General features: G+C 59.3%; 2 protein-coding genes and 1 long non-coding RNA gene across 5 annotated transcripts; 1 reads left to right on the top strand and 2 right to left on the bottom strand.

Moving 5' to 3' along the window:
• Positions 1 to 361: 361 nt before the first annotated feature.
• LOC146759980 (uncharacterized) lies at positions 362 to 16,056 on the bottom strand. Of its 3 annotated transcripts, XR_014948707.1 has the most exons (4): positions 15,916 to 16,056; positions 15,088 to 15,141; positions 5,749 to 5,875; positions 362 to 2,804 (listed from the first exon to the last, which is right to left on the bottom strand). It is a non-coding gene; the product is annotated as an uncharacterized LOC146759980 (long non-coding RNA). The 3 variants fall into 3 exon arrangements; XR_014948706.1 differs by lacking the exons at positions 362 to 2,804; positions 5,749 to 5,875 and adding an exon at positions 11,400 to 13,132; XR_014948705.1 differs by lacking the exons at positions 362 to 2,804; positions 5,749 to 5,875 and adding an exon at positions 11,400 to 13,129.
• A 56-nt stretch (positions 16,057 to 16,112) lies between these two features.
• On the top strand, positions 16,113 to 18,324 carry NKX2-3 (NK2 homeobox 3). The gene is made up of 2 exons (XM_015867100.3): positions 16,113 to 16,758; positions 17,293 to 18,324. Exons 1-2 carry the CDS (start codon positions 16,413 to 16,415, stop codon positions 17,931 to 17,933), a joined length of 987 nt encoding a protein of 328 aa, XP_015722586.2. The 5' UTR covers positions 16,113 to 16,412; the 3' UTR covers positions 17,934 to 18,324.
• A 5,204-nt stretch (positions 18,325 to 23,528) lies between these two features.
• Positions 23,529 to 26,795, bottom strand: SLC25A28 (solute carrier family 25 member 28). The gene is made up of 4 exons (XM_015867274.2): positions 26,508 to 26,795; positions 26,193 to 26,421; positions 25,539 to 25,595; positions 23,529 to 24,631 (listed from the first exon to the last, which is right to left on the bottom strand). Exons 1-4 carry the CDS (start codon positions 26,778 to 26,780, stop codon positions 24,114 to 24,116), a joined length of 1,077 nt encoding a protein of 358 aa, XP_015722760.1. The 5' UTR covers positions 26,781 to 26,795; the 3' UTR covers positions 23,529 to 24,113.
• Positions 26,796 to 27,364: the final 569 nt, after the last annotated feature.

The following is a 27,364-nucleotide window of genomic DNA, read 5'->3' as shown; positions in this document are numbered from 1 at the left end:
GGGCTCACCAGTGCTATTTAAGCCCAGTGTCATGCTGGTACTGGTTCTCCTGAGGACCATGGCCATTGCGTGATCCACATAGAAAATGAAGCCCATGATTAGAGGTGTTTTCCTAAGGGTGAAAAGAACCAAGTGGAGAAGAGACGCGGCTATTGGTCCCCAGCATCCCCACTGCTGTGTCAAGGCATGGACTTCCGCACAGCTGGGGCTGGGGGGACGGAGGCACAGCCGGTCCCAGCTGTCCCCTCTGGACAGCGTGCATTACTCTGCCCCAGCAGGATGAGAACAGGGAACAGGAGCCCAGAGCCTTGTTGGGCGCCTGGTGCCGTGAGTAGGTTCTGGATTCTGATGGAGGAGCAGATTTACTGAAAACAATTTATTTAATATCAAAAAATAATTTCTGATGGCGTTTTGGCTGGCGTCAGCCAAGCGCTTACTCACACGGGAATTCAAACAAAGGCAGCACTGGCATGCAGCCAGGGGGTCGGGCGCTGGGTGGTCGTGTCCATCCCGGCCTCGGACCCGCCTCTGGGTCACTTGCGGGCTTGTGGCATGATGTCTCCATTCATTTATTTATTGGAAATGTTTGAACAGGAAATGCTAATGGCTTGGGTTTTGGAGACAGCTGGAGGGGTGCAGCAGGAGCTGCTGGGAAGGGGGGGTGCACAGAGACTGGGTGCTCTGGGGAAAGGAGGTTGGTACCATTGGGACCTGTCCCCCTCCATATATTTGGGGTGGAAGAGTCGGCAGAGATGAGGCTGGTGATGGCCCCACAGGCCCTGATGCCTCCTCCTCTGATTGCAGGCACCCATGTGGAATATGCAGCACCACTGCTGCCCACAGCCAGGGGATGGGGACCATGGGTCCTGCGGGTCCCATCTGTGTCCCCTGAGACTTGGCAGTGCCTGTGGGAGGGATGGGATGTGAAAGCTGCCCCCAATGCCAGGGGGTCGAGAGGTTCCGCCACAGCCTGGCTCTGGAATGGACTGTTCCTGCATTTGCTGATAACAGAGGAGGTGAAGCCTGACCCAGGAAAGCAGGCAAGATCCGCAGAGATAAACTCCCCGCAGCAAGACAAAGGCACTGACCTCTGTGCAGCCCAAGCCACCGCATTCCCACAAGCACAGCAACAATTGCCCAGGAGCAGCAGTGAGACCTGCACCATCCGTGTGGCAGCACCAGCACCTCCTGCAGCATCGCTGTGCGACAGCCAAGGCACTGCTGTTAGTCAGATCTGCCTTAGGTATCAACCAGATCTGTTGCAGATATCATCCAGATCTGCTGGAGATACCAGCTGCCCAGGCAGGGGCAGCACAGGTAATTCTCATTCTCCTTTTGGCAGTGCAGCCACCTGCACTGCATGGACAGAGAGCACATGCACACTACATAATCAAAGGGAAATTCATTCTCAGCACAACATTCCTGGGTCCAACCGTACCCAGCCCTCCCTCTTTTCCAGACGGCAGAGCTCAGCAAAGCAGGTGCTCACCTGTATTCCCCACCTTACATTTCTATACCTGCACTTGCTGTGCAAACTTGCTTTAGTTTTCATTCCTAAGTGCAGTGGAGTATCTCATGCACTTGTGCAGTTCAGAGCAGGCTTTTCACGAGGGCTGTGTGCCACCTGGCACTCTGGTGCACACAGTGAAGCCGAACCTCTGCTTCTGCACCGCCACACCTGGCATCTGCCGGTATCTCCCTGCCTGGCACCGCACACCCCTGTCCCTCTGCCAGCACTGCCCTGGGACAGCAAAAGCTGGAAAAGGCAGAGGTGCTTAATGGGATTTGCAGAAGCAGCCAGCTCGGTTACAGCGTCATGCCTGTTGTCTCAGGCGTGTTTTTTAAATCTTTATCTCTGCATCATTAAACACTGATTTGCATTTGAAAAGGCTCCCTTCAGTTCCCTACCTCTGAAATGAGGATAACTCTCCTTTACCTCATCGCAGGGTTACTAGGATAAACAGATTAAAGGCTGCGAGATATTGTGGCAGGGAAGGTTAAACAGGACCCTGTGACAGACAGCCCACGGGCAGGAGCGAGCATCAGAGCCATGCTCAGCACAACAGGCGACCCACCTCCGTGCCATGCAAATATCCCACATCCCAGTGCTGGCGCTGCCTTCCCAGGACATGTCCCTCCCCAAACCCCAAGGGGCTGCTCCCATGGCCAGGGACACCCACCGGGCCCCAGTCCTGGGAGCGGGGAGAGCTGGTGATGTGGAGCTGGAGGGCATCAGTGTAGCAGGTATAGCACAGAGGGCATGCAGGGCTGGGATGGCAGCCCAAGAACGTGCACTTCTCCAGTGAGAGCTGATGGGGGGAGAAGATGAGCCAGATAATCGCTGTCTGGAAAGTCTCACCCGGGTCCCTAGTAAAATAATGGCACAAATATTAAGAAAAGGAGCTCTATAAACATCTAGAGGATAATGAAACCATGAGCTATAAGCAGGATGGGATTTGTAAATAAAGGGCCGTGCCAAAAACAACAAGCCTTCCATAATTGTTTTGGATAGAATGACAAGATGAGTGCGGGAAGGGGACTCGGCGGATGTCATGAGAGGGGACCTGGAAGCACCGGGTCTGTCGCTGCCTGGCCACTAAGAGACCCCAGCACATTTGGGCAGGTCTCTGCACTGGGGGACGTGCAGCAGTGTCCCAGCACCATCCTGCTGGTGGGGCTGGCACCTGAGGATATGCCTCTCTCTGGAGCCGGGATCCGCTGGCAACTGGTTCATGTCACCATCAGCTCCACTGTCGCCCACACCTCAGCCACCTCCAAGGACAGGAACGACGCAGCTGGGATGGCTGTGGACAGGAAGAATGAGAGAGAAAACTGAACAGGGCTTGCAGCTGGGACATAATGATGGCACTTCCCAAGCCATTCCCCAGACTTTGGCAAAGATTTTTGTTTTGTGAACATCAAAATGGCACATTCTCCAGAGCTGCAGGTTCCTGGTGCACCATAGCACCAAATTTTTTGCCAGACTTGCAGATAACACACACCTCCTTGCAAGCAGACCTTTGAAATGCAATGCTGTTGAAGCGCAGAAGAGCTAGCATGGTGCAGACCGAGCACACCTAGTTCTGATGTCGCAGCAAAGGCTGAACAGGGGCCTGGCCAAAGTGTACCTGTCTGCAGAGCAGGGCTGGCTGGAGATAGCCAAACTGTGCCGAGCGGCTGGCGGCACACAGAGTGCACTGCTGTGCTCACCCATAGCCACACACAAACTGAGGGTGAAATGCACCATATATGGTGAAGATGTTATTAGCCCCTAGCTGTCTCAATAGGACCTTCTCAGGAATTCTTACTTGAAAATCATAAAAAACAGTAGGTTTGGATGTGAGACTGAAGCAGAGACACAAACAGGGACTGGCGCGATGCCCCATTTTAAAAAGCACAGAAGAAGGCAGTGATGAAGATGTGGTTTCCCTTCACCTTTATCCAGTCTCCCGTAGTACTCTGTAGCCAGACTGTGAAGGTACAGGCTGGAAGCAGGGAGCACGTGGGTTAAAAGCTGAGAGCATGGGGACTCAGGGAGACCACGACATCTCCATCTTCAGACATTCCCAAAATTTGGCTGACAGAGGCCTGACCAGCAGGCTTTACTGCCAAAGCTCCCGAGGCCAAAATTATTCTGTGAAATGAGAGAGGGTGCAGAAAACAGCCACGGAAAAGACACCAGAGCAGGAGAACGCACCCCACAGTGACAGAATCAAGCTCGACCTGTTTTCCTCTTAAAAAAGCTTTAGAAATTTGACTGCTATGCACAAGTGCTCTGATAGTAAGAAAATACTGTGTGCCAAAGTGTTTTTATTCCAGCCAAAAAGGCAGAACAAAAATCAATGGCTGGAAATTAAAAGCCAGACAAAGCCGCATAAGAAATAAGACATACATTTTCTAAGCGATGCTGATTAGCCGGTGGATTAACCATCCATCCCTCAGTAAGATAAAACCCCAAGCTCTTTCACTTCTCCAGACCACGTGCTTTTGTACATGAGAGAAAACCCGTGTTATGCAGATCCCAAAAGAGTAACACGACGCTGTGCTCGGGGAGATCCAAATAGGTGACTGAATGACTAACTCTGATCTTAAACATCGTGAGTAAAAATATATCATGTTTCTTGTAGGCACACAAAAATTCACATTGCATGAACTCAGCGTAAACATGAAACATCGACATCTGTGAGCCTGCAGATGTGGGGGGGGCAACCGCTGCTGGTTCTGTTTGACAAACACCAAAACACCCAACCCACGGCTGTGTGGATGGAGGGAAAGCACGAGCTGGACAGGAGCTCACAGCACCACGGGTCTGTCAGCAGATTCATCTACAAGATGGGGTGCTCCTGGATTTCACATGTAGGTGCATGATCAGCTGGATGGGAAGAGAAGGTCTCTCTCTGCATGTGGCTTGCCAAGGAATGCACAGACCTTCCAAGGGGTGTACAGAAATGGGCAAAAGACTGGATTTGGGAAAGAAAATGGAAAAAAAAAAGAAAAAAAAAAAAGAAAAAAAAAAAGAAAATTAAAAAAAAGAAAGAAAAGAAATTGCTTTGGAGTAAATAGCAAAAATGCTGGTGGAGTTTATGGAAAACCTGGACAACGTTCACTGCTGAAGAAAAACACACCTGGCAAGGACCCATCCTGAATAGACTGGCTAGAGGCAAAATGATCTCTTTCTAGTATCCGTATTCACAGAATCATAAAATATAAGCCTAGGAGGCCCTTGAAAGTTCACCCAGCCTGTCTGCCTGCCGCCAAAGGAGGCAAACCCTTCCTGGTGGAGTTTTGTCTAAAGTACAAGAAGCCGCTAGTACTGAAGACGGCTCCCAAGAAAAACGAGTTTTAATTCTCCTTTGCTGCTGTCATTGCAGGATGAGCCCGTGGCTCCTTGTTGTTTCCACCCTGAAAACAAGGAATAGCCTATTATCTCTTGCTTTGTAGCTGTGCCTTATGCATTTGAAGACTTTTATCTTATTTCCCTACAGTCGTCTCTTCTTGATACTAAGCTACCCTGGTCCTTCAGCCTCCTCCAGTATGTCATGTTTTCTGCATTTCTGATCACCCGTGTTCCTCCCTGGGCTTTCTCCCAGAACCACGACTTGAAACACTCAGCCTGAAGTGGGAACCGGCACTTAGGCTGACACTCTGAGTGCAGCAGGATCACATCAGGTGTCCCACAGACACCTTATTTATGTGTCCCAGTCTGAGTCTGCTCTTCTCACTCAGCAGGACGCTGCTGGCTCGTGCTCCCCTTGGGTCCCACTGTCACCTCCAGCTACTTTCCCACAGAACAAGATCTATTCCCAGCTAGTGGGTGTGCAGCTGATTTTTTTCTGACTCATGGAAAAGCCTTATTTTGTTTGTATCAATAGTTTCCTTTCAATTTGTCATGAAACACTGAACTGAACTCTTGCAGGCACTACCAGGCTGGTGCTGCTTAACGACAAACATTGATGAAAGCCTTGGCAAGCACTAGGTCCTCTGCTAGGTCTCTACCAGTGTCAAAGCACTCATAATTGTCTTCTGAGAGCTCTCCAGTTCATGTAGCCCGACGTCCACCTAGATAATGTTCACCTAGACCTTGCTTATGACAATTTCACATAGGAATGAGACTAAAGTCCCACAGACGACAAGATTTAGCACATCTATTTCATCCAGGCATAGACGTCCCCAAGTAGAAGAAAATCCAGTTGATGTGGCCCTTAACTGATGGCCAAAACTATCACTTATCTCTTTATCTCTACTTACTTGTTGAGTCCCTTAATGATGTATTTGCCTGTCTTCAATCTGTTTATGCAAATGTCCCATTTTTCCTTTGACTCTGCACCTCTGGTCTTGAGTAAAGCTCAGGAACTTGGAAGGATACAGAGGTTCACTGGGGGAAGAAAAAAAAGGAAGAAAACTGCTCAACAACAACAAAATCCTCGGAACTCACATGTTTATCCAAATTCATCTGAACCTTCTGGGGACAGTGACTTTTTAGGGTAAAATGAAAACAAGTTCAAGTGAGTTTTCCATCCCTGCGACCATACAGCAATTCCAGCCAATCTGAAATAATTTTCCAAGAAGATTTCCTGCAACCCCACAGTGATTAAAGGAAATAACATTGTGAATAAAGGGACATTCTTCAAAGTCAATGAAGGAGCCACAAACGGTACATTCTCACAGAGGGCCGGAAAGCGCCAGCACAAGGTGGACCTTGCGGTGTGTGGCCCCCCAGAAGGAAGAGGGTGGGATGTTGGGTCCGTCCCTCTTCCCCGGGATGGGGTTGTGACCGGGCTCCTCCCGGAGCAGGCAGCAAGGGAAGAGGCCCCATGGGCTCCCCATGTTTGGGGGTTAGAAGCTCGGTGGAGGCAAGTGCATCCAGTGGGCTCAGGGCTTGTCATCCCTCTAAAAATGTGCCACGAGACCTCAGGGACCCTCCCCAAACTGAGAGCTGTGCAAAGAGCACCATGCATCCTGCTGCTCAAGCTCCACACCATAACCTCCTTCCTGGGAAAGCTTCCTTTTGTCTGAACCAAACCTGTGTCGTGGCTCTGAGACAGACGGGCCTCAAAACCACATTGGTGGAGGCAAAGCACCGGGCAAGCAGGGTCCTGCCTGCTCCGCAGGGCTGGGGGATGCAGGAGCCGAGCAAAACCCCCTGGAACAGCAAGGGCGGGATGAACACGTGCCCAAAATGGCCGAGCCAAGGGGACTGTCAGAAGCCCGCCTTCCTGGCTAAAACAAAGGGAAGGGAGCGTGGCAAGCTGGAGGGGAAGGCAAGAGGGGGCTGCCTGCAAACCCAAACACACATGCTTCACTTGGTGCTGTGTAATAAGGGAATTAGCTAATGAGCTTACTGCAGCATGGGGATGAGTCCTTTAGAAATATCATGGCCACCTGGGGAGGCTCGTGGAGGAGCTGGGCGGCCTTAATCTGCAGCACTGGGAGGATGTGATGAGCCCTGCAGCCTCGCTTCCCCATGTCCACAGGGCAGGAATCGGGAGAGCAGCACTCCTGGGAGCATGGGGAATAAACCACGGGGAATGAACCGTGCTTTTGCTTTGCAAAAGCCCAGCCACAGCACTGCTGGGTGCAGCCCATCCCCAGCACAGAACAGTAATGGTTGTCGGCAAACCGAGGAAGTCAACAGTATGGATTTTTTGTCGTTGATGCAAGCCGTTCAATACAGCTGCATAAAATCTGAGCTGCAAGCGCGTTCCAACGTGAGCATGAGAGCACTGACTTAAACCGAAAGCGGGTGGGAGAACACAATGTTAGAAGTCACTTCAAACAACGTGAATGTTAAAACTACAAATATTCACCAAGTGCTTTCACCAGTTTCCAGAGAGAAATCAGGTGGGGCTGCAAAAAAAAAAAAAAAAAAAAAAGGAGAAGAAGAACCAAAAAAAAAAAATCATTTGCTGGTTAAAAAATAATAATGAGTTTAAAAACGCACTGAGGAATCTGTGCACAACGCAGGGCTTGCGTGAATTAGGGAAGTCTGAGCAGCGCCGAAGACATAACACTCCTCCCAAGTAAAAAGGGAAAAGCAAAACCCCGAGCCAAAAACCAGACTCCACTTGGAAGGAAAAATTACTCCCACAGCAATGAGGACGGCATCCAAACCCAGATAATCTCTGGAAAGGTAGAAAATTAGGAACTTTATCACTATGTCAAGGTAGAAATATTATTACTAACGGTGTGAGAAATAAGCTGTGAAAATTAATGAAAATTTTCTTGCCTAAACTGAATTTAATTGAAGCCTATTCCATGGGAAACGGGAGCTTTTATTTCCTCCTCCCTCTGGCATATTAAAAAAAAAAAAAGAAGAAAATCTCAATTGAAATCTAGATTTTTGAAGTTCATAATCAGAAAGGTGATTCAAAAAGTGGGTTCTTTCATGCTGCCATTATCTCCTGCTTCTCCCCAGCCCTGGAGCTGCCTGCAGAACACCCGGCATCCACATAAGATTTCCTCCCTTGTTTTCTCATCTTTCCTTCACTTTTCTAAGCGCTCGTGGGAAGGAGGAAAAAAAAATCCTCAATGCGATATTGCTTGTTTGGTTATTACAGGGCTGTAAGGATAAAATAATATAAAAATGAAAGAAGAGAAAACATTTTTTAAAATTATGGTAACAGAATAGAATAGAATTTGCACCTACATGGAAAAGTGGTGTGTATCACAGTCAGAAAAGATCACGTAGATTGATTTATTCATCTGTTTTGTGAGGGTCTCTTCTGAAAGACCGCATTTGAATTTGTCTTGCTGGGAAAACAAAAATTCAGAGGCCAATTTCTGGGGTTTCTGTCGGCCTTACTGAAGCCTGCCGGAGAGCTGCAGAAAAGGAGCTCACAGTCCATCCTGCATGAGATGAGACAGAAGGATCAGCCTAAAGGGAGCCCAGCAGAGGCTCAGGTGGTGACACAGGGTATGGGGACAGACCCATGGGGAATGTCACAGCATAGGGAACTCACACACCTGTGGTACAGCACAAAACAGCAGCGCTGGGTTTGAGGTGGGAAGGGAGATGTCCCCTCACCTCTATCCCTGTAGGAGACGCCCCAGGGACCAGAGCTGGGAGCATCGCCCTGCCATCCCCTCGCTCCCCACACCTCCGCCTGCTCACAGGGTGACCGTCACTGTGAACAATGGTCAGTGAGCATTATTTATTTTCCAAATAAATCAGCAGGTCCTGCGTCGCAGGGCTGGAAATCGGTGGTGGAGATGAGGCCCTCCCCGAGCCCCGGCCAGGCCTTGAGCCGCTGTCAGGGCTGCAGAGAAACAGCAGCGAACTCTCACGCAAATGGCCTATAAAAAAGGCCCTGTCAAAGGCACCTTGACCTGCAGGCTGGCGGTGCTGCTGGGCTCCCCGGCGGCCCTCCCCTCCCAGGCAGCGCTCCCCTCGCATGATGTATTTCCCCTGCCTTTTTTAGAGCTGCATTATGTTAGCTCCAGGAAACAGCCTCTTCCTTCTTATAAACACAGCCCTGGGTTACTGACCAGCGGCCCTGCCACTCCGCAGCCACTCTCTGTCCATCCATCACACCTCGCTGTCACCCTGGCAACATATCTCTTGGACCGGTCCGGCTCCAGCGATGGGAGAGGCGGGGGCAGCGGGGGGGGGGGTCACATACACAGAGCACAATTCCAGCCTGCTGACTAATTCCCTGGAAACCCTGGGGCTGCACAATGAGAAAGCCTTTCCGAGGGTTTCTCGAGCGTTACTGGAAGGTCAGCCGAAGGTCGGCACAAGGACATGGCTCCGACTTTTCCCCGCCGTCAGCAGGGTGGGTGCGCGGGGCAGGGATGTTTGCAGAAGGGCGCCTAGGCCCAAATAGCCCCGTGGCACAGTGCCGGGCAATGGGGATGGCCTGGGATGGGGCCACCGGGGTGTCCCAGCAGCCAGACAGGCGTCAGTGCCTCCAGCAGTCTCCCCTTCCCACTAAGTCCCTTGGCTGCCTTCACCCCTCACTAAGTAAGGCGTGCTGCCTTCTGCACAGCCCACACGCCTGGGGACCACAGGCCCAGTGTGGCATCTCACAGATTACTACCATCCATGGCCATCCATCCATGGCTGCAGGGATACCAGAAACACAGGGATAAAACATGAGTTGCACCAAGAGACCCAGCTCTGCCACCATGCACGTAGCAGGGGGTCAAAACTATACGATCACTACAGTCCTTTTCGACCCAGGCCATTCTATGATTCTATGTCTGCTCTCAGCCTCACTTCTGCACATTCCCAATGCAAAGCTGGGAGTCACAGGGAAAAAAAAAGCCAAAGCTTTTAAGGACACATCTTCACAAACCCAACACAAAGCCCCATGAGGACAAATCCTCTCTAATCCAGGCTCTTCCTTGGAGGTGTAAGTGGAGTGGAAGGGTGGAGGGGGGGGGGGGGGATTTAAATGTGGAAAACTGAGTTCTCCATCTCTTAGGTCTGGCAGAGAGCCTACTGATAGACTCAAAACAAGTCTGCGGAGAAGCCTGTGTGGGATAATCCAGTCCTGGCCCCAGAGGGGGCAAGTACAATTAGGAATCCTCTCTCAAGTCTCCACTCCAAGATAGAAAAACAGTTTATAATTTCATCCAGAGTTGTTGTTAGAAAGTTCTGATTCATCAAGATACACTAACAATTTCTGCACAGTAATTACCAGGAGAATTCATTAGACGAGCTCAGAGATAAACTATTAGCAGAGACATTCAGATCTCCCACCTGCTAGGAGCCGCTGTATTTGAGCGATGAGGAGCTGGCGCAGGAGGGAGAGCACAAGCTGCAATGGCAAAATGCAAAAACTACTTTAAAGGAAAATGGAAGAATGGGTGTTTATTAAAAGCACAAGGCGCGGGCGCACACTCCACCATTAACCTTTCCAGCCGCAGCAGCCAGACAGGGAGCTGTTTTCCTTTGCTTCCCCTCAGCACACAGCAGTCCCCACCCCAGCGGCCCTTCCACTTCCAGAGGAAAACACAGCACCCACAGCCCGCCTGTGCAACCGCATGCAAATCACCAGGTCGTGCTACCTGTAGTTACCCACTGCAAACAGAAAGCACAAGATCCTCCTGCCTTACTCCTCTCCTTGCAGCAGGTAGGTGGGAAGGCTGCTCCAGGTGCATTGTGCTCAGTGCTGCTCAGCTGGCTGCAATGAATTAAGGGCTCAGCAGCTGAAGCTATGCAGCAGCCCCTGGCTGTGGTGCCCCTGGAGCCCCTCGGTGAGCGCCACCAAACCAAAAGAGACACCACTGTTCTGCACTGCACCACACATGAGCCCCGGGTCACTGCAGCACAGCCGAGGTTGCAGCACAGTTTCTGCTGAAGCTGCTGCACCCTCTGGAAGTCCTGTGCCCTGGCAAAGCCACGTATGGTGCTGCTGATGCATGTCTGCCAGCTGATCCCAGGCTGGCCTCACCCGCATGGGAACAAGCCCTGCTTGCAGCCGGAGGAATCCCGATTAAGCAGTGAGAGAAGTGGGGACTGACTGCCAGGCAGATGCCCTAAACAAGAGCAACTTATCAGCTCTGTTTCTAAGATGAGACGTGTCAGCACCTCGCGCGGATTCAGCCGGGTTGCTCGCTCCCCCCATGCATGCCTGTGCTGCAGCACAAGGGCTTCCGTGTCTCTAAAGGCCGCCTGTGGAAACAGCCGCCAAGCAGCTTGCGAAATTTCTTCTAGAAAAGGCTTTGCTGGTGCTGGGAGAAGCGCTGCACCCAGCATGCTTTGAGGAGTAGGAGCCAGCATGCAGCTGCGCTCCTAACACCGTGCGTTCATCGGGGCCCAGCCCCGGCAGCAGCATGGGGAGGTCCTGAGCCGAGAGGAACACCAAGTGCCGCGGCCGGCGAGGAACACGCACAGCAGAGCCTGACACGGCTAATCCCCCCTGTTTATTATGTAATAAAACGCTTTTCCAGACCTGTTAAAATTTAATTAGTTTAATCTGAATTGTTCCATTTTCAACAGTGCATGCAAACACAGAGCCTGACCCTGCTACTCTCGTGTGAACCATCCCGCAGGCTGCGGTGGGAGTGGGATGGATCCCGCTGACCTCAGCAGGATTACATGCATGAATCAGAGCTGCAGGCCCAGGCTCGGAGCTGCAATTCAGTACCGGGCCGGACGCCAGTGCAGGGCCCAGGGTCCACTTAGGCTCCACTTAAGCCCTTTGGGATGCAAGTGGTACGCAGGCCTGCGGATGTGAGCAGCGAGCGAGCCTCGTGTTGGGCCTCTGCTGAAGGATGAATTTCAGCCCTGCTTCTTAACCTCATGGACGCAAACAAGCAGCGATGGCTTTGAAGCACAGAGCAAAGGCGCTGGGGAAGGACTGGAGAACGTGCGTTGGCAGTGGTGGCCTCAACAGGAGCCCCAGCACGGGAGCAAATCATTGTGGGAGCACTATGCTGTGATTTATGACAGCTTCTCCTCCAGAGGAAGAGGTGTTTGACAGCTCTCCGCACGTCCACAGAAGCAGGGCTGTGCTGTGCAGCAGGGTGGCTTTCTCAAGACCGCGTATCCTTTGTGCACAAGAGAAGCCAAATAAAAGCAGACAGGAGGGGGTCCTCGGTGCTGACATTTCCTATCCTGCGTTGCTTCAGATGTGGGATGACCTTTACCTGCTCCTGTGATTTGGCTCTCACTGAGCTCAAGATGTCAGGCTCAGTTCCAGAGCTCCATCAGACACTGAAATCAAGGACAACCTTCCCTTTAGGGTCAAAACCCAGCACTCTGACATGAGCCACTCTCATCCCCAGCAGTGCTGAGTGCTGAATGTTGCACATAGCTGCTGGTACTCAGCACCACTCTGATCCCCTGCCTTAAGGTCCCAACTTCGCAATGTGCACAAAAACTCTTGTTATGACCCTTAGGAACAAAAAAAGGAGAGAGAGAAAAACAAACAAAACAACAACCATTGAGGTTTTGTGTTGAGACACATTTCCAAACCATACATCCCTGCAAGAACGGTGAACCAAATGTAAAACAGCCAATGACAGGTGGAACAACAATTATCTTTAAAAAATAATAACAAAACGTGAAGTGATGAACTTCTCCAAAAAATGGGCACTGCAGGAGTGCTTGTTATTGGCAAAGCCAAACCAGGGGATCCCAGGACCTGAGAGGCAGGGATGCACATTAGACCCAGTGGCAGGACGGTGCAGGAATGAATATGACCAGGCAGGGGAGATGATGGCAGCACGCTGCTGGAGGAACATACAGCATCCCTGCCTTGGTCGTGGCTGCTGAGCCCAGGGATTAAAGAACAGATTTCATTCGAAACAAGAGTGGAAGAGTCACTGCTGGGAAAGCGTCGCGTTGGCATAAAGCCGTTCTTTGCTCCGGGAGGCAGCGGGCCAAGGCTATGCCAAGGCGGGTGTGCCAAGAGAAGCGTGTCCCGCCCAGGGCCGGTCGCTGCAGGACAGGTCGCTCCGTGCCCACTCGCCGCGGAGCCTCCCGGAGCCGGGGCTGGTTTGGGCGGCCGGCAGGTGTCCGTGCGGTGCGGGGCTGAGAGCGGAGGGCACCGCTGGTACCGTCCGCCGGGCGCTGTCCCGGGGCTCGAGAGCGGCCCCGCCGTGCGGGGGCGTCCCCGGAGCGCTGCGGTTCTCACATAAATCAGGGCCGAGCCCCTGGGAAAGGGCCATCCTTCACCGGGCGCTGCTGACAGAGAACGAGAAACAGACGGGCCCTGAGATAAACCACGGCGCACAGCGTTTATACAAGGGCAGGCTCTGTGTAAATAGAGCCGGGCGCGGGGGGCAGCTCCCGGCGGCACGGACCCGCACCGGCCCCCGCCGGCCCGCGGAGCTCGGGGCCGCCCGGGGCAGCGGGCAGGTGGGCACAGCCCGACGGGACCCCCCTGCAGCCGAACGGAGCCTCGCCGCCGTGTCCGGCCGCTCCCTGCGCGGCCGTCGGAGCCGGAGACAGGCCCGGCTTAGCGTGTTTGTTTGTTTACGGCCATTACCGCGGGGCCGGCTCCAGCACTCGGCACCCGCGAGACTAATGGAGCAATTAGCGGCCCCGGGGCTGATAGCATCGCCCCGAGAGAAGGCCCCCGGCCGAGGCAGCGTGCTACCGGGCTGACCGCACTCGGGCCCCGGCGGCTGGGGGGGTTCTCGGGGCGGCTCCGAGATGTGCGAGGCCGCTGCAGGGCTGCTCCCCCCTCCTCGGCCCGGGGCGGGGGAGCCTTGGCTCCGCCGCAGCATCCGTACGGCGAGCTCCATCCATTACAATAATCCCCTGTCTAAACAGAGCGCAGGAGCGGCCGGGACAACAAGGCCCGACTGTAAACAGAGCTCAGGGGACGCCGCTAATGATATAAATAAAATAACCATTAATAGCCCGCTGACCCCGGCCCGGCCGCCTTGGGAAAGCCCCGGAGCCGCATCCCGGAGCTGACACCCGGCGGCAGGTACCGGGGCTGCGCTCTGCCCCGTTTCTCAGCCCCCACCTCCCGCTCGTATCGGCGGCCCCAGCACGGACGGGACGGGCCCAAGCAGGGCCGGGCAGGGCGCAATGACGCCTCGCTTGCGCGGCTTCCCCAGCCGGGATCGGCCGCTCTCCCAGCGCCGAAACGGGCCCGATCCGTTCCCAAAGCTGGGGCCGGCAATGCGGGAAAGCGCACCGGGAGCAGGGGCAGGGGACAGAGCCCCGGCAAGGGTCGTGGGTGCCGACACGCGCGTCGTCTCTATCCACGGGACGTGCGTCCCCAGAGCCCTCGCCGGGGCTGGCACCGGCACTGCAGCGGGTCCCGACGGGAGAACCGCTCCCGCCGCCCCGGGGAGCCAGTTCCGCCCGGCCCGGGCTCCCCGTGCCCGCGGGGCGCACCTGGCGTTCGGCCCGTCCGGGCTGCGGCTGCGGGCGGCAGCGCGTTGGCGCCAGGCGAACCCGCGGGGACGAGGAGCGTGGGCAGAGACCCGGCCGGGCCCGCGGCCGAGCCCACGGCACGGCGGCTGGAAACTGGAATGAAAGGGCCCCGAATTCTTTGGCCACCGAGGGCCGCCAAGGCCCAGCGCCGCCGCCTCGCCCTGCTCCAGACCCTGCCCCTCCGTTCGCCGAGCGGCGGCCGCGGGCTCCGGGTTCGGGCAGCCCCGTGCACAGCCCGCACAGCCCGAGCCCGCACCTCCACGAGCCGCCAGCGGGACGAAGCGGCGGACGGAACACCGGAACGGCGCTAATCGTTACCGGGGCCGCGGCGGCGAGGGGGTTCTGTCCGCGCACCGGCAGCACGAGACAGCGCCGAGTCGGGCCCCATAGGACCCAGTTATGGCGGCAGCGTTTCCCGGTGCACGGTCGGAACCGGGCGGTCTTAGGACAGGAGAGGGGAGGGCGGCCCCGGGAGCGGGCAGGGAGCGATCCGCCGCAATCACTGCGCGGATTTCAAGGCGGCGCGGCGGGGAACGATGCGGTGACCCGGGCCGCCTCCGTGTCCGCAGCAGCCGAACTGCGGCCATCTGTGCGGGACATGGGCCCCCTTCCCGGGGCTGCGCCGCCGGTAAATGCGTTTCGCCGTTGCGGTCGGAGCGGTGGGACGCAGGGAAACGAAGGTACCGACGCGGCCGATAAATGGCGCAGCCGCCGCCCGGTACCGACCCGAGAGCGGTACCGACACTCACCTGCCCGCCGTGCGCCCGGCTCCCCGCAGCCTCGCCTCGCCGCCGATCCGAGCCCTGCGGGGCGGCAGCATTTTAATCACAACGAAATCTCCCACCCGGCCCCCCCAGCCCGGCACTTGGCGCGCCCGATCCGCGCTTCGTGGACGCGTTGAGCCCTTCGAGCGCCCCGGGGGCCGCGGGGCCCCTTCACGGGGTCCCGGTCCCGCCCGCCGCAGCGCACCGGTGTGTTCGGTGGAGCCGAGGCGCGGCTCCGGGCCTGCGGGAACTCTCGGTGCGGAGCAGCTCGGCGAGCGGCGGCCCGCTCGCTCGGTGCATTACCCGCCGAAACGGGGGCGTGGAGGCTCCGTTTGGCCGCTGCCCGCCCGTTACCGGCGAGAGAAACGAAACGAAACGAAAGAAAACGAAAGAAAAAGCCGAACGGGCCGTGTTAGATCTCCATACCCCCGCACCGCGCCGCCGCGGCCCCCGGTCGCCCGCCGACCGCGACCCGGCCCCATTCACCTGGGCCGGGCGTTGGCGGGGCGCTGGGTCCGATTCGGACACGGCGGAGTAACGCGCGGTCCCCGGGAGGGAGCGGAGCACGGCGCTGCGGGGAGACCGTGCGGGCGGGACGGGACGCGGCAGCGCAGAGTGTGTGCGGGAGCACTGGGCAGGCTGCGGGGGTCCGGAATACACGGAGGGCGTCGGGTTCGTGTAGGTCGCACGGCTACTGCCCGCCCGGACGCCGCGTACTCGGCAGCGGGGCACTCGCGGGCCCGCCCGTGATCTCCCCGAGCCGTGTGCGGAACGGGATCGGCGGGGCGCGCCGGGCGGGGGGTCCCTACCTACCTACACGTGCTTAGCACTGGGAGACGCGGCGGCGGCGGCCGCGGCTCTCTCCGGGGTCCTCGACCCCCGCGCCCTCGGGCTCAGCCCCGTCGGGCGGGTGCCGGGCCGGCGGGGCGCGCTCCGGGGAAGCGGCCTCCCCAGCGCAGCCTTAATACATTGCTATTTCTGGCCGGGCGGCCGGAGTCGGGCAGGGGGCCGGCTCTGCCTCCCCCTCCCTCCAATGGCGAGGCCGCCCCCGGCCCCCGGCCCCTCCTCGCCGTGACGTGCCGGCCCGGGGCAGAGGAGGCTCCCGAGCCCTTGGCTGTCCCTGCAGAAGCTGTAACAAAACGCAGACCCCCCAGCGCCGGGCTAATGGAGGCAACTTAGACAGGAGCAGGCGCGGCCCCTCGTCTCTCGGCGCTGCCCGCTCCCCCCGCACCGGGTGCGGCGCTCCCCGCCGAGCCGCAGCCCGAGCGCCGCCGGGCCCCCGGGACTCCCCGGCCGCTCGCGCTGCCCCGATGATGTTACCGAGCCCCGTCACCTCCACCCCCTTCTCTGTCAAAGACATCCTCAACCTGGAGCAGCAGCAGCAGGATCCGCACTATGGGGCCCAGCTCCCGCACCACCTGGAGCACCACTTTCACCCCGCCGCCTGCCTGCTGGCGGCCGCCGACGGCGCCCGCTTCTCCGACGGCGAGGAGGAAGAGGAGGAGGAGAAGCTGTCCTACCTGAGCTCCGTGGCAACGCCCGGCGGCCAGGCGGACGCGCGGCTCTCCGCCGACAGCTACGTGCACGCCGTGCTGCGCGGCTCCTGCGACGCTCCTGGCCCGGGAGAGGAGCTGGACCCCACGGCCCGCGACCCGAGTGAGTACCGGCCCCGCCGCGCTCCCCGCACCGCTCGCACCGCTCGCTCCCCTCCGTCCGTTCCGCGCCGCGGAGCTCGGGTACCGGCGCCGCTCCACGGCCCCTTCCCTACCGCGTCCCCCGGGCACCTGGAGCGGGGAGCGGCGCTTCGCGGGGTTGTCGTACCCGACCTCCGCGCCGCGGAGCTCCGCGTCCCCGGGCAGAGCCCGCGTGGAGCCGCGATCCGGAGCGGCCGGATCGTCCCACGTTCCCCCGCTCGGCGGGACGGGTGAGGCCCGGCCCGGGCGCTGTGCGGCGGAGCCCTCTCGGAGAGAGGCGGCGGACGAGCAGGTGCCCGGGGCTCAGCCCCGTGGTCGCTCCGCCGCCGGCGCGGAGGCGCGGAGTCGCACCCGGCCCCGTCGCCCGGCTGGGCGCCGCTTCCCGGCCCGAGCCGCGGTTCCCCGACGGTCGCGGTGTCGGGCGGCGTCGCGCGGCTCGGGGCTTCCTCTCCGCGGCCCGGCCCGGCGCAGCCGTGACCTGTGCTCCTCCGTGCAGAGAGCTGCGCCCTGAAGAAACCGCTGGACGCCGCGGAGAAGCCGGAGGAGGCGGAGAGGCCGAAGCAGCGGAGTCGGAGGAAGCCGCGCGTCCTCTTCTCGCAGGCGCAGGTCTTCGAGCTGGAGCGGCGGTTCAAGCAGCAGCGTTACCTGTCGGCTCCCGAGCGGGAGCACCTGGCCAGCAGCCTGAAGCTCACCTCCACGCAGGTGAAGATCTGGTTCCAGAACCGGCGCTACAAGTGCAAGCGGCAGCGGCAGGACAAGTCGCTGGAGCTGGGCGGCCCCGCGGCCCCGCCGCCGCCGCGCAGGGTGGCCGTGCCCGTGCTGGTCCGCGACGGCAAGCCGTGCCTGGGCGGCTCGCAGGGCTACGGCTCGGCGTACAACGGGCCCTACTCCTACAACGGCTTCCCCGCCTACGGCTACGGCAACGCCGCCTCCTACAACGCCGGCTACGGCTGCACCTACCCGGCGGGCAGCGGCGGAGCTTCGGTGCAAGCCGCCTGCAGCCCGGCGGCGGCCGCCGGCCCCTTCGTGAACATGGGCGGCCTGGGGGGCTTCGGCGGCGGCGGGCAGGCGTTACACCAGGCGGCGGCGGGGCCCTCCTGCAGCCAGGGCGCACTGCAGGGCATCCGGGCCTGGTAGCCCGCACGCACTCAGGGCCGGGAGCGGACCGGCACGACGGCCCCGCGGCCCCGCAGCGCCCTTACGCCCCGCGGACTGAAGGCGGAGGGGCGGCGCGGCGGGACCCCGGCTCTCTCCCAGGGCCGCGGGGCGGAGCGGAGCGGCGGAACGAAACGGAACGGGACCGGACGGGACAGGACGGGCCGAGCCCGCGGCGGAGCGCCGCCGCCCCGAGGTGCCGCCGCGACGGGCGGGACGGAGCTGACCGCGCCGCGCCATCGGAGCAGCTTCGCTTGTAAAAAGCCGACGGCTGGGCCCGGGGCTCCCGCGGCCCTTCTCTTTATCTACTCTGTATCGGTTTCTGCCAGCGCCAGCTCGCGGAGTCAGTCAATAAACCAGGTGCAATATCCGCCGCCCGCTCCTCCTTCGCCCGGCTGCCGGTGCCCGGCGGGGCTCTGAACGCCGTGCCCGCGGGGCAGGGCGGCCCGGGCGGATTGTGAGCGTGCCAAGGCGCTGAATGGGGACGCGCAGCTCAGAGCCGGCCCATTGTGGCCGCCGGGCCGGCGCTGAAAGGAGCCGCCGAGGAAGGTAGCGGGAATAGGCGCTTATTGGATTCGGGAACAAAAGGTGTGGCAGGGAGGCGAGGGACAAAGGGGCCCCGGCGCCGAGATTGACGGGCCGCTTTGCCCCCCACTGAGGCCCAGGCCCGGCGCTTTATGCGCGGGGGCTGCAGAAACGTGCTGGGTTTTGTTCCCCTTTCTCTGAGCGCAGGGGGAGATGAGGGGGGTCCGCGGGCCGCTGATTAGGGCCGGCCGGGCCGGGCAGCCTGAATGCCGGGGCATTATTGCTACATGTTCAACCATTCCGTTCGGGTGCAGGGGGAGGGGGCGAACGAGACCCTCAACGCTGCCCGGCGATCGCTCTCGCCCCATTCCCGTCCCGTCCGGTCCGGGACCGCGCAGACACGGGCGCGGCCCCACCGAGGAGCCTTCGGGTCGGTGCCGCTGCCGTGTGGAGCCCGGCGGATGCGTGTCCGCGGAGCCCCGTCGGCGCGGGGAGCGATCCCGCAACGTGTCGATCCCGCAGTGCGTCTGTCCCGCAGCCAACACAGACGTGCCGCGTTAAGACCGTCGGCGCTGCTAAAACGTCTGCAGCGCACCGCTCGGAAAGAGCCGAAGACATTTTCAGCTGCAGCCCCGACGCTCGGCACGGTACGGCACGGTTCGGTTCAGCTCGGCTCGCCACGGCTCTGTCCCACGGCCACCCCGGGGCCGGGAGGCTCTGGAGCCGCGCTGGAAAAGGATGCGGCACGCCCAGCGATTGTTTGCCGGGTGGCAGCGAGGTGTCGCGGGAGAGGAAGCCCACGCTCGGCTCTTGGCCGTCGGAGCTGAGTGGTGGAGGCTCCGCAGTCTCGTGGGTAGAAACAGGATAACCGAGAACAAAGATAGGTAACGACCTCCCGGAGCGGCGACCCCGAGCCGAGATTGGACTCGGCCATAAGAAAGAATTGCATTCCCTTCTGTGTTCTGCCATATTGTCGTTTGCAGAAATAGGGGACGCGCGTGAGTTTGTGCCTCAGTGAGGAAGATGGAGGAGTGGTAACCGCAGTGCTATCTCCTGCAGCATAGGGACGTGCAAGGAGAGCTCCCCGCTTAGTGCATCCCCTCCAAGTAAGCGATGGTTTGTTGGGAACCCTCAGCTGAACCCTGAGGCTCTGGATGGGATGCACACGTCTGTGGCCAAGCCTTGAGAGTGGGCACTCAAACAGAGCAAAGGGGCACATGGAGACCCTACTGACCTGCACAGCAGTGCCATGCAGCAACGGTGTTATGGATCACCGATATCACCAAGTATTGCCTTAGGAATGGGTGTAGTGCTGTGGGAGGTTCTGCATGTCCGCCATTGTGATCCCCTCTGCTGGGATACATCCCAGCTGTCCCACCAGCACAGCTCAGGGGGAGGAACCCCTCAGCATCTCCCTCACCCAAGGCCCCCCAGCATATGGGGAGGATGGAGCAGCACAGGGCGAGCCACAAGCGGGGCAGCGGAAGTGAAGCATTCTGAAGAGGAGGAACAGCCGGTGGTGGTGGGAGGGAGGTGATGGGAGACTGCAGATTGGCCAAGCGGCCCAAGGAGGGGACACACAATGGGGGGAAGTGGCTGCGTTGCGCTGGAAGCAGCGCCTGCCCATGACGTACCTCATCCCATCGTGCCCTGCACGAGGCCGTGTGTGCGATGTGCTGCTGGGACCCATCGTGCATGGTGCTCTGGTGGTGGTGGTGGGGCCAGAGGGGTGTTGGGGAAGGAGAAAGCCATGGCCAAGGGGCAGAAGTGCTTCTTCCTGTCCTAAAGGAGGATTGGCTCTTGTTTGGGAGTCAGAGAGGGAAAGCGATGATTGATTCTAGACAGGGCCTAAAAGCCCTGCAAAGTCTAAAGCAAGTAGTGGCCTAAAGCAAAGGAGGGCTTGGGTGAGGAGGCTGGACTCACACGTAAGGTTCACCTTGTGTGTGGGCTCAGGTTTTGATTTCTGTTCACATTTCCTGGCTGAGGATGAGCCACGAGTATCTCTGTACAGCGGCTGAGCAGCTCCCAGGAAGGGCTCTCACATCCCATCACAGCCACATCCTTATGGCCTCTCTGTCACACTCAGGATCACATAGGAGCAGCATGGATCCGTACGAAGCACCGCAGGCATGTTCTGCTTTCCTCTCCTTCCCTGACACCTTTTCCTGTTTCTCTGTTCCACTCCCTGTAGCACAGCAGGGACTGGGCACACGGGGACCTGCAGCAGCACTCAGTGCTCGGGGGGATCTGCAGTGCAGCAAGGAATTGTCAGTGCTGGAGAGTGCTGAGGAAGCTGTGGGCAGCTGTGGAGCAGGTAAATCTATTAAAATATCAATACAGCCCATTGCTGTGCAGCTCACAGCGAGGATTTCTCCCACTGGCACAACAGACTCTTCCTTTCACGGGTGAGTTACACAACCACAATCACTCCCCCATCCTCAGTCCTGTCCCAAAGGGGGGACACCTGCATTTTGCAGCCCGACCCCCGCACTGATGAGTTCCAACGCAGAGCTGCTGTAAAGGCTTCAGGCAGAGCACGGAGTGGACGAGGCTCCGTGTGCCGCAGTACGCGGAGCTCCGTGCCACGTCTCCCGGCAGGGGACGAGGTTGCTCCCAGCTGCGACACGGAACCCGGCCTGTCCCCAAGCAAGATCCGCCACCGCCACCTATCGGCGGGCACACGGGGACAGGGGGCAGGCAGCCCTTCGTCCCTCCGCACTGGGATCTCCAGCAGCGTCCTCCGCGAAGGTCCTGCTCTGCCCACAGCCCCAGCCCAGCGCTGCAGCCCCCGGCCCCGCGGGCACTGGGGGTCGCGGTGCCCATCGCGCCTGCAGCGCTGCCAGCCCCGGGGTCGCCAGAGGGAGCTGTGTCCCCGTGGGACGTGTGCCCAGTGTTGGCCCTGGTCCTACTCCCTCCCCTTCGTGATGCAGCTCGTTGCCAAGGTCCAGCATGCACCCGAATGCTCTGGGGGTAGCAGAGGCCGCTTTGGGTTTTTGCATTTCTCCTGGAACCCGTTGTGCCGTGTTGGGAGGCTTTAACTTCAGCCCTTGTGCCACCAGCACCTGGAACAGCCTTTGTGCATCCCCACCACGCAAAGACAGCCCTCACAGGTGCTGCTTCCTGCAGTGGCCTCTCGGTGCCCACAGAGCAGGTTCCTCGTCTCAGTTTAACTCTCAGGCTGAAGCCTGTGCTCTCCTACCTGCACAGACCAGGGCCAACAGTGGCTCCCCAGAACCCACATCTGCTCTGTGTCCAGGCAGCCTCAGCTTCTGAATTTACCGCTGCTGTGGGGCCGTGGGGTCATGAGAACGTGTATAACTTTATTGGGGTCTGACAGAGCCCTGAGGAATCCCAGAGCCAATGCTGGGCGGGCTGTGATCACACCCCAGCCTTTCCCAGGAGTGCCTCCTAGCAGGGCAGTGGCTGCCCCATGGCCAGGGGTGGGATGGGGCTGGAGGTCTATCGGGGAGGTGAAATGGAAAGGGTCGGCTCCAGCCCTTGGTTGGGATGAGCGCGTCTCCCTCGCTGCAAGGCCAAAAATAGAGCAGTTACTCAGCAGAGGCTGTAGGAGGGGTTTCACATGACGCACAGCCAAATGCCGGGGAGGCCGCAGGACGTACCCACGTGGCTTTGCCGAGGTATTATCAGAGCTGGGGAGGGCAGCAGCCATAGCTGAACCAGGGCACCCAGCCACAAGCGCTCAGGGAAGAGCACGATGCCTTTGCTGCTGATGGAGGGTGTATTTTGGGGAAGCCACCACCATGAGCAGGGCTGGAGGCTCAGGGCGTGGGGCTGGTGGCAGCCCAGCCCAGCCCAGCCCCAGGAACCAACCTTGGAGCACCTTCAGTGCTGAACTGGGTGTTTCTCCTGCAGTGCTGCTGCTCTCATGCAATACCGCATTGCTCTGTGCCTGCAGAGCCGCAGCAGCCAGGAGGCCGTGCCCTGCCCAGGTCCATTGCCTCTTGACTGCTGACTTATCACATCCCTGCTCCCGGGGGTCTCTCTCCCTCCCCCAGCACTTCTGTGGGCGGCTATTCCTGGAAACATCTGTCTCCTCATCCCAGAGTCACCTTCAATCATGCCTTTGCCCGCTGACATTTATAAAGCAGCTCGCGGTGGCTGATGGATTTAATAGCATGAAGCTCCACTGGCCCCTGCCCCCGTTGACACTTTCCTCTCTGAGGTGGCTGCAGCGTGAGGGCTGAGGGTGAAACTGCAGCTTCACTTTGGCTCTGCAGAACCAGGTCTGTGCCTCACGTGCTGCCCGATTGTCCTGCCGTGGTCTCACCCAACCGTTTCTGCTTCTCAGATTTCTGCCTCTTGGGTGGAGGAGCCGCAGGGCTGCCAAATCCTGCAGTGCTCAGGATATTTCTTAAAGCCCCAGCTCCTTGATCAGCGGCGAAATGAGGCTCCCAGCTCTCCAGCAGCTCTGGTTTCTTTAAGGAGAGCCTAATCCTCCTCATTGCACAGAACAGTGGGGTACAGGAGCAGAGGACAGGCACACAATGCAGCCAGACCGCCTTGCCATAAGTGGGGCACGAGGGGCAGAACAACCCCGTGCAGGGCAGCCAGCAGCCCCAGACTAACAGGGACACCGGCAGGCAGCACATACTGGGACCGTGAAAGCATTTCCTCAAGGGAATTATTTCAGGCATGGCACCCTGTGGGAGGATGAGGCAGTGCAGGGCTCGTGGCATCATGGTGGGAGGTGTTCTGATCTGCTCTGTACTGCTTGTAGTCAGGGCTGCAGCAGTAACTTAGTGGTGGTCTGTGCTGAGCAAAGAACACTGCTTTTCTCATGGACTTTTTCCACCATCCAAAGCTTTCCTCCATCAAACTGCTGGGGAAGGCTGAAAATGAAGCTTCTTATCCTTCATACAAGAGCCTTCACTGAGAGCACAGGCCCATCTGGCTGCTGCTCCCATGTCCCCAGCAGGCAGTGGTCCCACCCATCGCCCTAACAGCAGCCCCATGAAAGAGCTCAGCACTGGGCAGTCAGAAAGGTCGAGTGACAGCACTAGGCCACTCGAGAACAAGAAGGGGACGTGATGATAGAGCAGAACTGCTTTTATTGGAGGTGTCAAGAGCAGGAACAAGAACAAACCTACAGCCTCCCCTCCTCAAGTGCCATCCTCCCCTACCCACCACCACCAGGGCAGTCAGCGTCATGTGTGCGTGCTACAAGACAACGGCAAAGCTTACACTCTGCTTCAGCCAAAAGCCAGACGACGCCCTCGGCATCCTTGGCAGTGCCACTGCTCCCTCCTTGGTGACTGAGCTCAGCGATAGCCCTGCTAGCGGCAGGGCAGGACATTCACTTTCACCTCCAAGCAGGGGCGAACTTTGCATTAGTGGAGGATTTTGTTAAGGGAAGGACAGGAGCACAGCTCCAGTGAAGTGCCAGGGGATGTGATCTGTGCTGCAGCTCCTAGTAAGACATCTTGGGAGGCCACAGGAGTGAGTGAGCTGTGCAACCAGAGCTGAGCTGCAGCTGCCCCAGGCAAGAAATGGCACCGCTAAACCCAGAAGGGCTTTGCTGCCCCCTCTCTACAACACGAACCAAACCAAAAGGGAGAGGGTCAGAAGACAAACCAGGAGGGGAGATGAAGCAGGTCTGGAGGTGGGTTTGGCTCTGGCTCACTTCCCAGCCCGACGCTCTTCCTGGCGCTTGGTGAGGATGTACTTAAAGAACTCGTACACAGACCAGGCAATCGCCGTTGAGGGCATCTGATAAATGACTCTCGCCTGGACCCCTCTGAAGTAGGCGGTCACACCGCCCACTTGGTACACCGTCCTGAAGGCATTGGCCATGCCTGTGATGTGTCCGCTGATGTTGGAGCTCAAGGCCAGGGACTCCTGGGTGTTGAGCAGCGTTTTGCAAACGTCCAAAGGCGTAGTGGCAGCAGCAGCTACAGCCCCCGCGCAGGCCCCGGAGACCACGTGGGAGCCTGGGTTGTACTGTCTGTGGGGGTTGAGGTGCTCTTGCAAGAACTCGTAGGTCATGAAGTGAATGGCTTGGAAGGGGATGTTCATGGTGAGCTGGGTGGTGTAGCTGCGGTAGAAAGCTCCAGCCCCTTCGTTACGCCACACAGTCCGTACACAGTCTGTCACACGCTGGTAAGGCGAGTTGTACATCTGCATCCTCTGTTTGACCACTTGGGACAGACGGCAGCAGCGAGCGGCCAGCGGCAGCAGCCAGGATCCAGGTACGGGAGAGGAAGAGGAGAGAAAAAGAGTCAGTGTGAAGCCAGGTTCCTGTAATGGACCCCTCTGACCAGTGGTGTCCAGCAGGCTCCTGGGAAAGTCTGTAGTGATTACATCTGAACAAGGTAGTGCCATCAGAGCACCATGCCACCACAGCACCACCTGCCACCTCTGCAGCTGCTGCGGCCTCTTTGAGGGACCAGCTTCATAACAAGCAAATTAGTTCAATATTCAAAGTGTGCACCTCTGCTTCAGGCAACACAATTCAAATGTACTGTACAGAAAATAATTCCCACTGTAGTCACCCTGTTACGTTCCAGCCAGGTTTCTAGATCCGTATTATCCTACAAATGCTGTGACTACAAATCTTACAGCTGCAGTAAGAAGTGGAGCTCCAAGGACAAACTGACAACAGACAGCGAAAGCAGCTGCCCAATGAGAGCCAAAGCTCTGCTTACAGCACGGATTTCTTCATCAGCACAGACCCAGAACCACACCACATCCTCCAGAGGACCTTTCACCACAATATTCTCTAGTTTCGATGCACTTGCAATGACTAACCGTGAGGATCCCATACCTGCTGCTTCCTCTGAGCTCTAGGCAGCTGTCAGGAGCTTCGGTCAAAACCTGCCTCTCCCAACTCCTCTGTGGCTGGGGTTTACTGTGCCCCCCACAGCATCCCTCTATTTGCCCACTGGCAGCTACTGGGCTACCCCAAATGAACCGTATAGTGTCCCCTCAAAGGATCCCTGAGGCTGGGCAAGCAGCAAGGCCAGAGGTGCCAGACAAGTGTCATAGAGCAGCCTAAGCAGATCCCAGTCAGCCCCTGCACACCCCACCGGACAGGATCACCATTACCTTCTGCAGGGTTCATCGCTGCATCGTGGAGCAGTGTTGCTACACACCCGGCTGCACCTGCAAAACAAGAACTGCCACATGTGAGGGGAGGAGACGGCGAGAGACCCCAGGGCTCCAGCAGGACCCCGAGGCCTCCGCCAAAGCTGAGGAGGATGAGATCCAGGGGCAGCCTCCATCTCCGGAGAGGTGGGCGGTGTGAAGGAGCTTCCACCCGGAAAGAGTTCAGCAGAGAGAGGGAGCAGAGCCCAGCAGAGCCCAGCAGTCTGTCACTTCTCGTGGGCCAGGCAGGACCTGAGCCCGGGTGCTCGTGGGCCATATGGCCACCGACCGGCTCGCAGGGCTCCCGCAGGACAACGGGAAGCGGCCGCCACCGGTGTCAGACCGTGCCCTGCTCCCCCCGCGTCCCCGCAGCCGCCGGCTGGAAACCACAGTCCCGCAGCCACATCCGCTCCGCGCCACCGACCCCCCGGGGCAGCTCCCGTCTCCCGTTAGCGGGTATCCTTTGGAGCCGGGCCCGCACCCGGGGCAGTTCGGGCAGCTGCGGCCGCGGAGAGGACGCGGCTTTATGGCCCCCCGGGCCCGTCCCTTGGCCCCGCCGCCCCCTCCCCGCTCCCGGCGCCGCTGGCCCCGTTCCGGGCGCGGCGGGTCCTGTACCGTTGGCCACATGGCTATTGCCCCCCGCGTGGATCACGTCGCTCAGCGTCTTTTTTAACTTTTCGTAGCAGGCGAAGTACAGCGCGTGCGCCGGCCCCGCGCCGGTGGCGGTGACGTTCAGGCCCCGCATGGGTCTCCACACGCCCTCGGTGCGCACGATGCGCCACAAGGCCTCCAGCACGTTCCGGTAGCGGGCGGCGGGCTCGGGCCGCAGGCTCTGCATGCGGGTCTGAAACACGAACCCGGTTTAGGCCCCGGTGACCCCCCCCCCCACACCCGACCCGGCGGGCACGGCCGCCCCCGGTAGCCCGGCACCTTGACGCAGTCGATGGGGTACATGACGCAGTGCTCCATGATCCCGGCCACGGCTCCGGCCAACATGTGCGTGCTCACGGCTGCGCCCTGCGGCAGCGCCTCGTAGTCGGGGGCGGGCGGCGAGCGCGGCTCCGGGCCCCGAGCGGCCTCTGCTCCCCCGGGCCCCGCCCGCCCCGCGCCGCCGCCCATGAGCAGCAGCCGGACCAGGCCCGACTCCGCGCCGCCCCGCGCCCCGGGCCCGGCTCCCGCCCCCGCTCCCGCCCCCAGCTCCATGGCGCCGCCGCCGCCTCCTCCCCGGCCCCGCGCCGCGCCGCCCCCGCTCTCCCATTGGTCGCCTCCTCCCGCGCCCCGCCTCGGCCGCGCGACCATTGGCTCGAGCCGCCGCCCTCCGCCCTGTCGAAGCGCGCCGATTGGTCACCGACCCGTCGCGGCGGGGGCCGCCGTTGGTCGATCGCTCGCCGTTCCGCGCCGCCTATTGGCCCGTGCCCTTCACCGCCCCGCGGCTTCGAGCAGCGCATTGGCTCCCTCAACTTTTCGTCCCGCCTCTCCTCGCACGCCATTGGGCGGCGAGCCCGCGACCTTTGGTCGGTCGTACGTCTCACGGCTGGTTCCCCTCCGAACGGGGCCGGAGCCACGCCATTGGTCGCTTCGCCCGTCACTCAAGGCCTCGGCGCGTGCTGTTATTTGGAAGGCTCTGATTGGCTGCGCGCGGGGGCTGACGGGAGGCCGGAAGTCGGCGGGGTGACGTCACGCGGCGCCCCTCGGCACCGGAAGTCGGGGCTCAGTGGGTGCGGATTTCCGCCGCCGGGAGGCGCCGATTGGCTCTTGAGCCACGTGGGCGGGGCCAAACCTGGCGG

The sequence above is a fragment of the Coturnix japonica genome, chromosome 8 (genome assembly GCF_054131305.1).
Source record: "Coturnix japonica strain WE chromosome 8, WE-NBRP24, whole genome shotgun sequence".
Taxonomy (NCBI): Eukaryota; Metazoa; Chordata; class Aves; order Galliformes; family Phasianidae; genus Coturnix; species Coturnix japonica.
This window is presented reverse-complemented; position numbering and strand designations above follow the sequence as displayed.

Excerpts from the sequence above, each read along its gene's own strand:
- NKX2-3 (XM_015867100.3), top strand. The coding sequence starts at position 16,413 with ATGATGTTACCGAGCCCCGTCACCTCCACCCCCTTCTCTGTCAAAGAC. Across the intron at positions 16,759-17,292 it reads CCCCACGGCCCGCGACCCGA|AGAGCTGCGCCCTGAAGAAA; the intron begins GTGAGTACCGGC and ends TCCTCCGTGCAG.
- SLC25A28 (XM_015867274.2), bottom strand. The coding sequence starts at position 26,780 with ATGGAGCTGGGGGCGGGAGCGGGGGCGGGAGCCGGGCCCGGGGCGCGG. Across the intron at positions 25,596-26,192 it reads CAATAGCCATGTGGCCAACG|GTGCAGCCGGGTGTGTAGCA; the intron begins GTACAGGACCCG and ends CTTGTTTTGCAG. Across the intron at positions 24,632-25,538 it reads AGCGATGAACCCTGCAGAAG|TGGTCAAACAGAGGATGCAG; the intron begins GTAATGGTGATC and ends GTCTGTCCCAAG.